The sequence below is a fragment of the Gavia stellata genome, chromosome 1 (assembly GCF_030936135.1).
Source record: "Gavia stellata isolate bGavSte3 chromosome 1, bGavSte3.hap2, whole genome shotgun sequence".
Taxonomy (NCBI): domain Eukaryota; kingdom Metazoa; phylum Chordata; class Aves; order Gaviiformes; family Gaviidae; genus Gavia; species Gavia stellata.
Genome location: NC_082594.1, coordinates 95,398,743 through 95,415,943, shown reverse-complemented (window position 1 = coordinate 95,415,943; position 17,201 = coordinate 95,398,743). Strand labels below are relative to the sequence as shown.

The 17,201-nt window shown below is 35.4% G+C and overlaps 3 protein-coding genes across 7 annotated transcripts in view; 1 reads left to right on the top strand and 2 right to left on the bottom strand.

The window, feature by feature from the left end:
* CASK (calcium/calmodulin dependent serine protein kinase) overlaps positions 1–17,201 on the top strand; it is a 220,299-nt gene that overhangs the window by 105,206 nt on the left and 97,892 nt on the right. The gene's annotated exons all lie outside the window — the stretch shown is intronic.
* On the bottom strand, positions 821–1,855 carry GPR82 (G protein-coupled receptor 82). Its single transcript, XM_059826076.1, has one exon. It carries the CDS (start codon positions 1,853–1,855, stop codon positions 821–823), a length of 1,035 nt encoding a protein of 344 aa, XP_059682059.1.
* Positions 13,116–14,324, bottom strand: GPR34 (G protein-coupled receptor 34). Its single transcript, XM_009811850.2, has one exon. The coding sequence runs from the start codon at positions 14,322–14,324 to the stop codon at positions 13,182–13,184; it is 1,143 nt and encodes a 380-aa protein (XP_009810152.2). The 3' UTR covers positions 13,116–13,181.

Genomic DNA, 17,201 nt, shown 5'->3' with positions numbered 1-17,201 from the left:
AAATCAGTTAAATCTAAGTCTGACATTTGTGCTATTTTAGTAAAGCTTTTTCTGTAGTAAAACTTTTTCTGTGAAGGCTGGAATTAAAAAAGTGCATCATTTCTTGACACAGTTTTTTATTCCTAAAAACCAGTTACTATATCAAAACCCTAATGTGATGGACATAGCTAAAGTAAGTAACAGCATTTTTCAGTAAATTTAGAATAAGATGTCATCAAGAACTTTTCTTTATGCACTAAAGAGTTTTAGTATCTCATGATGCATTCCCCATTAAAAAAAAAAGGAATCAACCTTCTACTCAAATACTCCTGAATAAAAAAATATATGTTAATCTTGAATGTGTTTTATAGCTCTCTGTGCCTGCTTCCTTAAGCCTTTGATACATGGTTCAGCCATCCAGATAAAACATTTGGGCTTTGTTCAGCCTTTTTTCTAAAGGAAACCCATGTCCATAACCTGGGACTCATTTATTGATGCTAAAAGAGAACTGGGTCCTCCACTTCAGCCTAGTTTCTGCCTTCTTCCGTAATTATTTAGGTAGAAAACACTGTCCATAGGTCAAACTTAAAATGTTTTTTGCATTGCATGGATAAAGGGGTGTTACACAGTTCAATGTATCAATCACTTGGATTCATTTGGATATAACATCAGATTTATTATGGCTAATGTTGATGTAGCAAGCAAGGTCATTTGAGGAAAAAAAATACAAGTAATATGTTTTTTTATTTAAATATTTACCATTTCATATCAAAGTCTGGTTATAGGTAGTTAAAATGAGTTCATTGTTCCTTATATTCTGCTAAAACCTTTCCATATTCCTTCACATTTCGGGAGTCTCTTCAGTGAAAATACCAGCTTTACATTTGTGGTGTCCTGGTGTGGATTTTGTAAACAGGCCATACAGACTTTTCTTAAATGTTTTATCTAGCAGAAGGGTTATAACTGGATCTAAACTACTCTTAGCAGCAGCAAGACAAGTAAGGAAATTTTTAATTTCCACTAGATAGTTTAACATTGGGCAGTCATTATTTTTAAGCAGTACATAAAAAATTGGCCTAAAAATATGATATGGAAGAAAGCAGACAGTTAATATCATCTGGATGACAAGAATGTTTCTTTTCACTGTTCTATAAATTAGATGTTTTTCTCCAATACAAGTATTTTTTTGTATTTTACTCAGATGTCTGGTAAGAGAATAGTATGACAACAAAACTGTCATAAAAGATAGAAAAAAACATGCAGTGGCAACAGAAGATGCAATCATTGTGATAAATTCACCAGCTTCTACCCTGATGTTGTAGCATCTGTGATATTCTTCCGTAGCCCTTGCCTGGACGTTATATGTTATAGCTATTACTGTTATGCAGAGCACAGTAAGCCATATAATGATGCACAAATATTTAGCGAACTTTGGCTGACGAAACTTTTCAAGTACACATCTGTAAAAGTTTTCATTAACTGCTTGAGAGTATTGTGCATCACTGTTTTTCTTCAGTGTTGCATACTGACTTAGAGCAGTCGAACATAAAATTATAATCGTAACATACATACTGACGTGCATAACGAGAGTCCCAATGTGATTTGCTATTCTACATGCTACCGAGTCATAAGTCCATTGGTACCCTCTTGCAAAATACGCAGCCAGAAAAGGCATAGTGCCACATATGAGCAAATTTGCAGTGACAAGGTTTACCAGGTAAATGTATTGTGTTCTTTTTGTGGGTGCTTGCCTTGAAAATATCCAGGCCGTGAGAATATTTCCAAAACTTCCAGCAGGAAATAGGAAAGAGTAGATGACTGGTAGAGCTACAGTAGTAGCCAACGATGGCTGAAGAAGACATGTTGAATTCCTCATTTATGCCGGTATTTCTTGAATGAATGGTCAGAGCTGAAACACAATTAAAAGAATTATTCTTCTGTAATGTGCATCTAACATATCTTTTATTTTTTGCTGTTATTTTAACTGTTTCTTTTTCTCCCCTACTTTTCAGTGTTACTAACTGCTGTTTGTCCTCTGGGGTTATCATCTTGAGTTTGCATGAGGTTACTGTTTGGGTGTTCTCTTCCACTGAGATTTTGTGATGGAAAGTTGGCTGATGTTAAACCCCAAAGATTTTCATGCATGGAATCTAATAAAATAAATGAGGAAACAGAAGGTTCAAGCTAGGGTCTGGCAATAATTTGTGTGGTCTTGGTTTATTTCTCAATTTTCTGGAACATCTGTAACCTACTTTGGAAACCACTTCTAGACTATTTTAAGTTAGATAAGCAAAATAAGCGCAAAGTGTTACCTTAGTTGCGGAAGTGCAGAGGAGTATCCTGTACTTCCATTTAAGCACAAATTAAACTGCATGATGCAGGAATCTGGCTAGATGCATTTATTTTGTGCTGATTTCTGTATCTAATGTTACTTTGTTCAGAGCTCTAATCTTATATGTACATTTTGCATAAACAGTTCAGTCTGTATTTTTAAACATATGAAATGGTTGTTGCAAATGGAAATATATTTATTTTTTCCAAGTTCAGCTTTCAAACTTTTCTCAATTTCCAGACTGCAAATAAGAAATCAAAGCTCTATACAATGACTGCATATAAAAACTGGCATTTCAGCTTACTAACCTGTAGTGCAGAGATTTTTTCTTGTAGAGATACTATTTTAGTGAAGTGTATCCTAGTTAGCTTTTGTTCTGTATAAAAGCATATGGAAAAAATTAACATATTTCAAACTTACAGACTGGTAATAAATTTTTTGAAACAGCTGTAAGCAAATGAACTCAGATACCAAAGAGCATTCTGTGTAGCTATGATAAAAAGCCCAGACTCCAGGTTGATTAGATAGCAAAAAGATGTAAAAGTCATATTTAAAAATTATGCTGTAAGCCATGTTTGACAACTTGCAAATTAAACTAACTTTTATAGTTGTTGCATTTTAGTGTACACTAAGTCCCGTGTGGATTGTTGAACCAAAATGTATTAAATTCTTTTATTACAATGAGTTGAATTCAGTCATTTAGAAGTCTAATGATAATTTTTCAGTCAATGCCCAAATTTTGTCAGGTGAAACAACAAAGTAGTAGTTTTAAGCTTACCTATGCAAGCTGCAGGCACCTTCCTTTGCAGAGAGGAAATTTTTCTGTCTGCTGTCCTTTTTATCTCCACTGCTGCAATGAAAAGGATAATATTTGAATCTGGAAGTACAGTTAGGAGCAATATCTCTCAGACATAAGTAGGTTTTCAGGATGTACACTTTTCTTTTACAGTGTCAAAAACTGGCTAGGCATTTAAAGTTCAGACAAGGTGATGTTGTCTGTGCAAAAAAGACTTTGAAAGGATGCAGCTCCATTAGAGAAATTAAAAAAAAAAAAGAGATACTGTGGAAGAGCAATTGTAACAGTCCTTTGGTCATGTAGGTATGGCACAGAAACACCTTACAATCCTTTATATTGTGCTTTGCTCTTTTTGGGGGTGGAGGAATTGTTACTGCCATTCTCTTTAGGACTGCCCACTTTGCAGAATGGGAAAAAAAAAAAATTTTGCTATTTCAGGCATGAAGACTTGTATTTTCAATGACATTTAACTGTTCTTCAGCTCCAAGAGCTATCACAAAGCTGACTGTCTATTCCTGAAGCAATTATACTGTATCCATGTCTGTCCTCATATGAGTGACCTACTAAACACATCTCCTATGTCTAGTCAGTTGATGGATGGCATGGAAGCAATTTACAGCTGATGCGTTTTAGGCATCAGTTGGGGAAAACTGACTCTGTGTCCAAGAAATACAGTATTTTATACAAATCATCCAGAAGTGTGCACAGGACAGTTTCCTTCCTCCACAGGAAAGGTTTGATCACAGATCAGTCAAACTCTGTTTAGCTCTGCAGAGCTTGAGACCTTTGAATTTCCTTGTGTCTGATAACATCTGTGGTTGTCAGATACAGCTTTTCAACAGCTATAAGTAAGTTCCTTTATGAGAACAGAGGAGATACCATATAAAAACTTCTGCAATTTTGGTTAGGTTCTTGTTTTGTTAGTTTTGCATTATGTTTAAACATACCTTGTGAGAATCTACCTCAGTGATCTACTATTAATGTTATTGTCCAGTCACATTATTAATTTTATATTTTTTTTTACTAAAATGATGGACATGTATGCTGGCCTCCTATTTAGACTACATAGTTGATCTCATTTAAGATTAAATTTAAGTGAGGGAAACTTGCTGTGAAGTATTAGTAATTAGTTTGTAATGCTGTAGTCAGTTTGCATGTACTTCAATTTTTGTTCCTGTTCGATTTAGTTACACCTTGGTTTTATGTTTTCCACTTTTGAATGTATAGTTACATTAAAATTTGTTCTAACAGAAAGAGTCTTGTATTAATTAAATATTTAATAGTCTCTTAATTAGTCCTAGAAGTCCTTGTTACTGTGGTGTTTTGTCCAGGTTTAGACGCAAGAATGCATATCCTGAAAATTTTCTAAGAAGAGACATGCCAAAAAATGATGTGAGCAATTCCAGGTAGCAGGGTTTTTTTTTTTAATTATTATCATTCAGTTGGTTATTAACTGTAGCCTGTAGTGTTTATAATTCAATGACCATAACTCTTGCTGTAGGAAGAGATAATGCTACAATTTTTTTCTGAATTACTGTATGATAATAGATTATTATAGTGAATTACAGTCTATCAGACTTCATTCTGGAACTCATTAGTGAGACGAGTATCAAAGGATGGGCTACTATAAGTTAAAAAAACCAAAAAAACAGAAATACGTTACAGTTGGTTCTAAGCTGTAGTAAGCACCTTCATTATTCTTTTAGTGGAGTATTTCCATTCACCTGACTTATAAATGGTATATTTTATCTAAAATACATTTAATGATATTCAGATGGCACAAGTGCATCTTTTATGCGATTCACTCTTAAGTTCTTCATAATGACTTTCACGTGCATTCTTCACCTCAATTATTTATGTTGTCTGTACTCTTAAAACATGATCACTTTCTAATTTATGCATGCTACTAGAGTTTATATGCCAGTAAGCAGCATATGTCGAATTTTGCCATTGCATGCAGACAACTTACTTTGTGGCCCAAAAGCACGAAATGAGGGAAATTGCCCGTGGTGAAAGATATTTCAATCAGCCATTTGTAACCCATACCTAGCACGTTATGTAATGTAATCATATATGACAGAGTGATCCGCTTGCAGGCTGCCTGGCCACTTCCTCTCCCCTGCTCCAGCTTGAGATGCTAGAAGACAGCCCAGTCAACCTCGTATCTCGACGTGCCTGTCACAAACCAAATGGAGAACTGGACTGTTCCTGCTGTCCAAGAGAGTATATGATGTGTTGGCAGCTGTTGCTCGTTGTAGGATGGAAGAAGGCAACAGCTCAGTTACCTCTGGCTCCTGTATCAGTCCTGGCTCTCTCTGTGCTGTGGAAGGCTGAAGAGATGCACTCAGTCTCTGCATCTTGAAGGATGGAAGGCAACTGCTGAGCATAGGGCACAGAAAAGTGTGCGACCCTTGGTATGGCTACTATGGGTGCTGAGGATGAATCATACTGAATAAATGTATAGCATGCACCAAACGTGTAGCAGCCTTTAACTTGAGATTTAATTTCATGTATAATACTTGGAATTTGAGCTACTGTATGGCATTCAATACCAAGATAAGTCTCTAAGATGCACTGGCTACTACACAAGTGCAATCCACATTTTCTTTCAAAAACAAATCATTTACCAAGTGGCTTGCCTAGAACTTTGACTTTTGGTGCTTAGTTTCGTTGGGAAATTTTTTTCCTTAAACATTAAAATTGAAAGTTTTTTTGACTGCATAAATTCTTAAGACAGATGCAATACACGGTAACCGTTTTAGGTTGGACATCTGTATCAGGAGAGTTGTTGCAGAGCACCATGGTTCCTCTCTGCCTGCTCGTCAGCTTTCCGTGCAGGGGTGTCCCAGTATGTGTGCAGCTCTTCTCCTGACTTGATATAATGAGGATTTTAGCTATAGTCAGTATATGTATTTAATATTGTAAGAAGTGCCTATCAAAGCAAAATCATCTAAGCTTATGTTTAAATCTACTCTAGTTGAGTCAAGCTGAATCAGTGAAGATAAAATATTTGGCAGGTTTGAGCTGGGTCTGTGTTTGCTGTTCCGTAAGGATTTATTTTCACCAGTTTTAGAACTGCCCTTGTGGTTCAGCAAAATAGACCCAGAATGAAAGTTCTTATGTTGTCTGATGAATTACAAGTGTATGTAGAATAACTCTCTGGCATCCTTAGGGATATAGAAATGGGGATATATTGCACTCATAGCTTCAATTCTTTGGTTATCATAAAATATGCAAATTTAAGCATTTCACAGGCTCCAGGTAGTTGTTTTACATAGACAAAACACAAGCCAAACAATGTCTTTTAGGCAGGAAAATTTATCTTGAAGTTGAGAGAACTAACAAAAATAATCTTCTGACATTTTTATACTTCAGGTCTTTAATGCTAAATACTTTGTATTTTTTCCCCAATTACATTCTTTCTGCAGCTCCCAGAGGTGTCTCTAACTGTATTTGCTTCTAAAAAAGCAGTGGCTCTGTATTGGCCATGATGATTTTTACTTTTAACTTAAGAAGTCAGTTTTTAATGTGAAAACTGTGTTGATCATCATAGTCAAATAGGACGTTCTCGCTGTGTTTTTCTGCCCCATACTACAATTTTTGGGTTTTTACGTTAAATATGTTTGTGTGTAACAGCTTTTGGGCTTTTCCAGGTTCTCCTTAAGCTTCTGTGAAAACGCAAAAGTAATAAAGCAAAAATAAAAACCTAAAACATGGCAGTAAAAGCAAAACTGATACTTAAAAGGTAGATTCTGTTGGCTGCAAGCTGGGGAGTTCTGGCTGCAAAATTAATTTCTTGCTGGTAAAGAACATTTCCATACCCCCTGACAAAAATGATCCTGTCTTTTTATCAGACTTTTAATTTGTTGTTGATCGTGCTTATGTTAACAACTTTACATAGTGAGAATTTTTGTGGAAGGAATAGCAAGTACATTTTTCTTCTTAAAGCACAATCATTTATATCTGTGGTTTGCGAGTTCTATGAAGAAGCTGGCCTTGCTTTGTAATAAGTGCAAAGGTGTATTATCCCTCTCTGTATGCAGACCTAAAGGAACAAGGACTCACCATTTACAGGCAAAAGCAAGATAATTTTTGAAAGTAGCACATACCATAATATATAATTGTGGTATATTTTAAATAATTGATTCAGCTTGTTAAAACATTGGCTTGTAAGTAAACCCTAGCTTTTTTTTCCTCCTCATTTTGCAGTACCATGATACACAATTAGCCATTTCTCTGTCATTCATGTTCTTATTTCTACACTTCCCACTCTAACTGTGCAGTTTGAATGTTAAGGCTTTTTCCAGCTTCATCCCTTCCCCCCAGTTATTCTTTCTCTCATGATGTCTGTGAACAACTTCTGTGCAAGGATTTTTCCTACCTATTCACCATTCAGCAGTGAATGGTGACAGCTTTGTAGCACCTTCTCCATTCTCTTGGATTCCACAGAGCCCTCAGTAGTTGGGATTTTGTGTAAGGGATGGAAAAAAGGCTGGCAGAAGGTTCCCAGTGCTACAGAGAATACGTTGAAAATATATTTTGGATTTGTGGAACATTATCAATGGATTCTTTTTCCCTGAACACTTTATTTGTATTGAGCAACACAACTCCTTCCTCTCCACCTTGATTCTGTATGTGCTTTCAGAGAAAGCATTAAACTAAAGCATCCATATGTGAATTTTCCAGTTCCAGGAATAATGTGACTCTCACTTGTTTATCAGTGATGTAAGTTGCATTCCTCTTTTATGGTTTAATTGACTGATGTTGTGAGGGAAGTCGTTCAATTAAATTTTTCCATGTTGTGTTATCAAAACAATTGATACTTGTCTGCCCTCATGAAAAATACCAATTTTCAGGTTAAAACCATAGTTACAGTTAATTTCAGTGTGAAAATGAAAGTTGATGTTGTGGTTTAACTCTGGTAGGCAGGTAAGCCCCACACAGCCACTCGCTCACTCCCCCTCAGGGGGATGGGGAAGAGAATCGGAAGGGTAAAAGTGCAAAAACTTGTTTATGATTTCTGTCTATTTCCCCTCCTGTTCTTGTGGCTGCTCTGCTGCAGAACAGGCTGCTTCTTCTGATGCTCTCTTATGTTCCCTCTAACACACTCTGGTCAAATCTGTCATTATGTTGGGTGCCAAAAAGGGTTGTTGTGGTTTAATCCCAGTAGGCAGCTAAGCCCTGTGGAGCCACTCGCTTACTCCCCCTCCAGTGGGCTGGGGGGAAGAATTGTTAGAGTAAAAGTGAGAAAACTCATTATTTGAGATAAAGAGAGTTTAATAAGTTTAAAGAAAGGGGGGGGGGGGGGGGGGGAACCAAAACCAAGAAAAACAAGTGACGCAAAAAAACCCCAGTTGCTTACCACCAGCTGACCGATGCCCAGCCAGTTCCTGAGAAATGGCAGCCCTGGCAAACTTCCTCCCCGGCTTTTATTGCTGAGCATGAGGTCATATGGTATGGGATACACCTTGGGGGGTGTGTCCCCTCCCAATTTCCTGTGCACTCCCAGACCGCGCACTGGTGAGGCAGCATGAGAAGAAGAGGCCTTGACACTGTGCAAGCACTGTTCTGTGGTAACTAAAGCATCCCTGTGTTATCAACACTGTTTACATCATAAACTCAAAACATAGCCCTATACAAGCTACTGTGAAGAAATTTAACTCTATCCCAGCCAAAACCAGTACAGCTGTTTACTCAAACCAGGTATTGGGTATGTTTATTATTCAAGTTATAAACTTGAATCGGGCAAACAGTTTTGTTTCTTGGCTTATGTTTTCCATTCATTTTAAGGAATATATGTATGACAATGTATCTATTAATGTATTTGTGAAGTCTAAAAGGTACAGAAGTGACTAGCCAGCATGTATACTTTATATGCGTTTTGTAACTAGTATTTATTCTAATGAAGAATATGCGCTCCTTTTTACATAGTAAAAACGAGGTCATATTTTGGTACACCAGCTGAAATTTGAGGAGGTGTTGTAGATTTGAATAAAGAAGGAAAATGAGGTTCATGCAGGTTATGTGGAGATGTGCATTGACTTAGCCTCTACCTACAGAAAGAAGAATAACTAGAATGATTTTCATGTTGAAATTCAGCTGAAGACTCAACTAATTGCTATAGTTGGCCCCAATAGTACTTAGGAAGCACTGCTAAGACAAGAAGTAAGAGTGACTAATTATATGGTCATTTAACATGTCACAGTGTAACTTTCAGCAGACCTCCCAAGATGCTTCAGGACTTTTTGCTCTTCAGTAATACTGGTTTGCAGAGCCTGGCGTTTTACCCTCAAATTGGGGAAAATGGATTGCAGTAAAAAATATGTAAGGTTTAAATATTTTTTAAAAATAGTAAAGCTGCCTGCTTTTGTTTTTTGGTCAGTAGTAATTGTTTCCTACATGACAGTGCTGTCTAGTTTCAGATCCCTTTCTGAGCCAGTTGATACATCCAGCCTTTAACATCTTGAAGCACTGATTTACATAGTTGTGGAAATCCATAAGTATTTTCACTTGTCTGGTTGCTTTTTGGGGTTGTTTTTTTGTTCTAACTGCTACTCCCTTAATGTCACACTCTGACAAAGATCGTATAGTCATACCTGTTCCCCTCTTCTGTGCCATAACTGCTGTTACAGACTTGTGCTCTCTTTCAGATTCTCATTTCTGAGCTGAAGAGTTGATTTATTTAATGTAGTCTGTATAGAATCTGTATCATATTAATTATATAATAGCACAATGATGACTTCTCAGGTTTTTTCCTCCTAATTTTAACAGTCTGTTTGCTCTTTTATTGCTGTTGAGCAGAGAGTTATATCTGGAACTTTTTTTAGGTTTGACTACCCTGAATAACTGTGTTGTTTGAAAACTTTGTCATCTTCTTACTCTCACTCATTCCAGATTGTAGTGTTAAACATATTCATAAATGTATCTGTTTGCAGATTCTTAGGGAATATCATGAAGAAAAAAGACTATGTATTTTTAAGCTTTCTTTCTGATTTTTAACCAGTTCTAAAACAAGAATTAACATCTAACATCCTACAGTTTCTTAGAGCCTTTGGTAAGTGACTTTACTGAAGTCCAAGTACAGCATATCACCTTTATCACAGTGCTTCTCAGCTCTTCCAGAGAGCTCCTCTGTTTTTGATTTTTTGGTACATGGCTTCCCTCAAACAAATCTATTCACTTTTCCCTAGGGTACCTTATACACCCTAGCTTGCCTAATTTTATTTGTCTTTATAGGTGCTATGGATTTGCCTAATACGAACATCAGACCGTAGCTCCTGAAATCTCTCTAAAAGATTTGGGTCATATTTGCTGCTTGTGTACAGTGGCTGGTTTAAGCGATAGATTATCCTGTATTGAAACGCTTTTGAAATATTTTAATGTGCAGCATGTAGTCCTGGGAAAGTGTTACACTTCAATATTTCTTCTAAAACGTTTTTTTCTGAAACCTTGTCTGCTGATATTGTGCATGGCTTCCTTGGTGCTCCTTCTGTAAAATCTGTAAAGAATGGCTGTCACGTAGAACACATCTGATCAATGCAAATAGGTGTGGGTATTTAAGGCTTTCCTGTTGAAGAAAATACTGACTAGATTTCACTGTTAAAATTATTAAAATCAAAAAAGCCCATGTAATACTAGTTACATGATGGACCAGAATCTTGAACTTGTACTACAAGACTATTTTCCTGTTGTCATTTTATGTGTTTAGTTGCTTGCAAAATAATACTATAGTAACCAAGTAAATGTTACATAATTTAAAAAAGCATGCCCAGAATACTAAGGTGGTCTGGGTTTTGTCCTGTGGAACACATTTCTATTTGCCTTTGGCTTTAAAAGTCAACTTCATTTGTAGCATTGAAGCCTTGTACTATTACTTGATCTTCTGAAGAGATCTGAGTCTATTTTTGCAATCATGCAGTGTCCATAAATTGCAATCCTTGTAAATGAAAATTTTGGTTTAAATGGAACGCTTTATTCAAAATAATTTTAGAATTCAAATTTTGTTCAAGCCTCACCATGTCGTTCATGTCCATCCTGTCCTGTGTTCCCTCCCCACCCCCCAGCCTGGTGATCAGTGTCATCAATCAACTACTCATAGTAGAAGAAATGTAGGCAAAGAAAGAATGGTAAGATAAAGTATATATCTAGTGAAATGATGGTTTATAAACTCCACTAGATTTACCAGAGTTGATGTAACTATGTAGAACTACTATACTGCATAGGAGAATTACAGAGGACAAGGAACATGCTATTCCTTGCGCTGTACAAATACAGAGCCAAGACAGTTCTTGCTTCAGTGTACATATAATAGGATGACAAGATGATAGATAAAAGATCATTAAAAATATAACGCAATTATTGTGAGAATCAATCAGAAATTATTGTACAAATATCTTAATTGTATGCTGAAATGTTTAAGAAAAAACGCAGTTACCATTGTACTTTTATGGAAACTACATGTTTGTAGGAATCTGTATCTCTTGAAGATTAAGAAAGTCCACCCTTTTTTGGTTGGTTTTTTTTTTTTAAATACACTGGCTAGTCATTGTAATTCGTTTAACATGTTTATACCCACTTTCACCAAAATTGAATGAACTAAATCACATAAAAATTAAACCAAGTTTATATCTAGCAGAGGTGAAATGTTATGTTTACTTTTCTTTAAAACCAGAATATTATGCAGAATTAGTAAAAATCCACAAGTTTTGACACAGATGTGGCATAAAAAGTCACATGATCGATCAGAGACGTTACTGGTAGTTGTATTAAAACCAGCTTCTTTACACCAGCTTACTTGAGCAATATTGCTTGTATGTGTTCAGGATAATAAACCCTTATTTTATGGAGCTTAACATCCAGTGTCTAATTTGTTCACCTTTCAGCCCTGTCATGCCAGAGGCTTAAGTTGTTCTTGGTATAACTGCCTCTTTACTTATCTTTGGGTCTAACAACCCCCACCTTCAGCCCCCTTTTGCTTAAACAACATTACAGTTTGAAATTTTTGTTTGTGCCTAAATACATAAACGTGTTTTGTTTTAATCTGAGAATATAGTTGTATCTATGGGACATTGCTGTTACATTGCTATTTACGTAGCATCAGCAATTATCAAGATTATTTTAATCACGTGAAAAGAGAAGGTCTGTGCCAGGGAGGAAGCATGCAGCTGAAATGCATGGCTTCGGAAATCTGTAAGTAGACCAGTGACTGAGCCTGAGCGGAGATCAGAGCTGACGTGTCAGGTGTTCATGAGAGCTAATTTTTCTATTGTGCTCTTTATGCTGAGTTCTGTGAGTTTATTTTCCTCGTTGAACTACTTTGTGTAGCTCCAGTCACCAAATTTGTCAGAGAAAATACCCGTATGTCATCTGTCCTCCTTTAATTTCTGATTTTCCAAAAGCATTGCTTACTTTTCCTCAGGTGTTCGACCTTGACATTCATTAAAATGTTGAAAATATAATAGGACTTAGGAGACTTGAATATTTTAACTTTGCTGTTTAATAAAACTAAGTGTATCTTCTGTAATTATAACTGAATTAATGGCAGTCGTATTCTTCACCTCATTTTTAAGCCACATATGTTGCTAAATTCTCAAACATTTTCTTGGAAAAAATACTTATATAAATGTAGTTAAAATGCTGATCTCTTGAAAACCTATTAAAACAGAGAAATACATAAAATCTGTAATGATTTACATTGGTCTTTCGAACAGGACACAATTTACTTCTTGCAAAATTCATCTATTATTTACATACGTGAGTTGGTAATATTAATCTCTATATACAAGATTCCTTATACAGGTTCAAACCACTTCGTGGAAATCTCCTTAAAGAGTTAGTGTTCTAGTTTAGTCCTACAGAAAATGTTCGAGAACTTCCTATTTCGATTTCTTGGATAAACAAGAATTAAATACTTCTGAAAAGTAACTTCTCATTTTCACAAACAGAAGTAAGACTTCTCATTTTTGAACAGGAAGAAAGAGGCAGGATTAGTAGCTGTACAGTATTGCCTTTGGTACGTCTTAAATTGATGTCCTGGAGTGACAGAGGGAAACTAGTATCCATTCATTTAAACAATCAAATCACAGACTTCTTCCTTAAAGAACTTGAGTGGGGAGTGGTAGTAGATAATCGCTCTTGTGTGTATTGTCCAAGTTTTATTTCTGAAGTGCTTTCCAGAGTTAGGCCTGAATCTCCATGAAGTCTTTTGCAAATAAGTTGGAATACAGTCTTACGGACACTTCTGGACATTAGGAAATACATAACTGGGTCTAAGCAGCTGTTAAAAGATGAAAATATGAGCATCACCTCATTGCATTTGTGCATTATTTCCTTCCAATAACAGGATGGATTTTGTAACTGTGATGTAATGTAGGCAAACCGGAACACGTGGTAAGGAACAAAACAGATGGTGAAAATGATGAGTACAATGAAAGAATTCCTTGCTGTCTGGGTGTATTTTCCTGCGTTGGGAAAATTTGCTCTTTTCTTCGAAATTTTCAGAAGGTTCTTGGCAATTTTAACATACGAAAGTATCAAAAGGAAAAAAACTATCCAAAAAATTATTACAATAATGTAATTTAAAATTGCCTCTGTCTTTGCATTCTGTTTATTTCGGTAATGAAAGCACATAGTAGAATTGCTGTCCTCACTCTTAAAGAAAGATGGTGCAACTACTATTATAAATCCTGTTAGTGCAACTGCCCACACCACGCAACAAATATGTATACTTCGTGTAATAGTTAACATTTTAGGACGTTTCACAGACTTATTTATTTTTATGTAACGATCTAGACTAATTAGTCCCAACAGTACTATGCTAATATACATGTTCATATAAAATAGAGTTCCTACAATCTTGCATAAAATCAGTCCAAACATCCAGATGTTTTTGGTAACATGATAGAGTATTCGGAAGGGAAGACAGAAGATCAGCAGAAGGTCTGCAATGGCTACATTTAGCAAGTAAATTTGAATAGAATTCTTTTTCTGATGAATGCACAGGAAAGCAAACAGGGCTATAATATTTCCAACCAATCCAATGACAAAAATAATAGAGTAAAAAACGATCAAAGCAAGTGACAGTGAATTGTCTTCTAAGGGACAACTAGCGTTGTTTTGAATTTCCGAGGCATTTATGGCTAGGTTAGTTTGGTTACTCCAGAAGACTTCCTTGTACGGCAGAATGGTCAGTAAATCAGCTGAAGCTGCAGCCATCATTTGTGAGGATTTTTTAGCTGTTCTGTAAGGATGCAAAGAGAAATTTCAAGAATTAGATCGCCATGGGACCATTTTCACATTTGCTTGCTTTATTGCATGTAGTCTTATGTGATTAAAAACATAAAAGGCAAAAACTGAAAAAAAGTAAGTGCACCAAAGTATCACTGTAGCTGAGTAGAAGGACTTTCAGCTGGGTATCATGATACAATGTAAGTCCAGAATAATTGGTTCCCTGGTTTTCTTCATGTGAAGTAGGCAAGAACAGATGGTACAGAGCACTCACACAGATAACTATTTTTGTGATTACAACTTTATTGTATTGTTGCCTTGTATTGTTTAAAAATCAACTATTATGTTTTGCTGCCAATTTTAGAAATGTAAAATTTTATTTTTATCTGTAATTTTTTTAAGTTCTGATGTTAGGGTTAGTCTTTCTGAAACAGAAAATTTTTTAATTAAGATGCAAAAAAGGGTAAGCATAGCTAAGTGAAATATTCTTGGTGTTGATACAAAGTATGTAGAAATATAGCAAAACAATTCTAAACTCATCAGTATTAATTTTAAATAAGTACTCAGCATCTCTTGCTTGCAAGTCATTAGTTTTCAATTTGCAAAGCAATTGTCAATATTTATTTGGCTAGGTGATCTGTTACAAGTAATGCTGTGAGTCAGTACTATTACAGTAGCTTGTTTTTAATAACTTCATGTAAATGTAAGTATTTTTTTCCTTTTCTTGACTTTTCAAAAATCAATATTATGCAATAATAGTAGCTGGAAAACACACTAATGCAGTAACAGATTGTTTTCACATCTTCCTTGTTTTCATTGTTTTCCTTGTTTTCACTTCAAAGTTTTTAATTTTACGAAGCTTATTTTTGACCAGGAAGGTACAATCTGGAAGATAAAGGTCAGCTTTGACCAAAGAAGGAAAACAAAAAAAGTGTGTGGTTACGAGAGTGGAATCACAATGAGTTGTTTAGAGATATGTTTAAGACTGATTAGTAATGATACAACTTCTGTCCTCTATTTGTATGTCATAGTGATAAAAGATTCCATGAATAAGTTTATTTAGATTTTTTTTTTTAAAGGGGCAAGATTTTTTCCCCTTATCTCACAAAAACTTCAGAATTGGTTTTGGTACTCTGAAGTTCTACTGTCTAACAACAGTAACAAGAAAAAAATAACCACCAAAATTTGCACGCTAGGTCTTAAAAATGCAAATTTACATTTAAATGTGTGCTATAGCTACAGCAGTGAAAATGGCAGCATTTTAGGTAAAATTCTTAGTAAGACCTAATGTACTTACGGAATCTGACTTATTGAGAGGGCAGTCTAAACTATTTTAACATCCTATGTTGGCTGATCTTACAGTGGCATTTAATTTGTATGCTATGTTAGCAGTTTTAACAATATTTCTGTTTTCATTTTTGGCATTCCATTTTGTCAGGGCAAGAAGTAATTTTAAAAGTTTGTTTAAAAGAAACACGATGCTTTCAAATATGTCTTGAACCCTATCTACTACTATAATTTCTTGTTTATGTTGCTTTGCTATAAAAATGCTTGACATCATGACTTGCATAACTAGGGACAAGCTTTAGGTCAATGAGAGAGAGAAAAATTAATTACACTGCAGATACATTAGAAACATAACTTTCAGCTGTCATAAGTTTTGTCATCTGTAAGCAAGCAGGCATGCTTAAACATAGGTATATTTAAGAAAGAGTTTGAAGGTCAGTAGTACCTTTGCAGTTAAGAGAAATTTTAATAGAGATTTGTTTTAAGGAAGCCACTTACCATTTATATATTGAGAACTTCTGCTGATTTTCAAAACTGCTGGTGAAGACAGGGGGAGTAACATGCAAGTCCTCTTATTAGAAAGCTAAAGCACCAGCTTCTCTATGAAAGTGATGAGAATCAGCTGACACAGTACAATTAGCAACAAGAGGAAGTTTAACTAGTGTTGCAACTGTTTTTTTTTAAAAAGATATTTTTAACTAGCAAAACTCAAGTCTATTGAAAAGATCAATTTTTCTGTTAATTTGGGCTATGCTGGGAGAGGTTCTAGAATAGTTTTCTCTGAGTTTCACTCTGAATTGGAGATTCTGATTTTTCTCAGAAACTTTGTTTCTGGTGAGCAGTGTCAGTGGCTTCTTTTTTGGATGACAGTTCTGTTGGTACAACCTGTCTACTTTTTAATACTGTCATGGAAGTAGTATCACTTTTTCAAATGCTGGGTAAAGAGGAATCAACATCACAGTGAAATGGTACGTTTTGCTTATGTTGGTGTAGTTCTCCCATCTACTTTCCTTCTTGCCTGGGATCAGAAATTTGAGGTTGATCTTTTTCACTCAAAATGACAGCAATGAGAGAATGTGAAAGTGCCCGAAGTGTGTGGCTTAACAATTTCATTAAGGCAGAAGTGAAATATAATACTCAGAGATAATACCACCTGGTAATACTATTTTAAATAGGATGTAAGGAATTGAAAAATTACATTTATACATCGCAAATTTATAAATGGATTCTAGAAGCCCTGATAGAAGGTAGCCTAAATTTAATGATCATCTCAAGAACATTGTCTTGACTTAATATTCTCCTTAGCATTTGAAATGAGAATTTCCAATGTTAACTTTCATCTGTTTAGGAATCAAGATTTTATGGGATTCAGCATATTTCAGTTAGAATTGTAAACAAGCTATGCATTCTTACTTGAAGGTACTTGTTCTCATACACCTGAAACTTTTTAAAAGAAGGCATGGGTGGTTACAGGTGATGACTTTACAGGTAGTCAGATTGAGCTTGTTGTAGCTCCTTTGCACTATTTTGAGTTCGTAGTTTTGTAATTGAAGCAGAAATGTATTCTCAAGAAGCAGTATA

Excerpts from the sequence above, each read along its gene's own strand:
- GPR82 (XM_059826076.1), bottom strand. The coding sequence starts at position 1,855 with ATGAGGAATTCAACATGTCTTCTTCAGCCATCGTTGGCTACTACTGTA.
- GPR34 (XM_009811850.2), bottom strand. The coding sequence starts at position 14,324 with ATGATGGCTGCAGCTTCAGCTGATTTACTGACCATTCTGCCGTACAAG.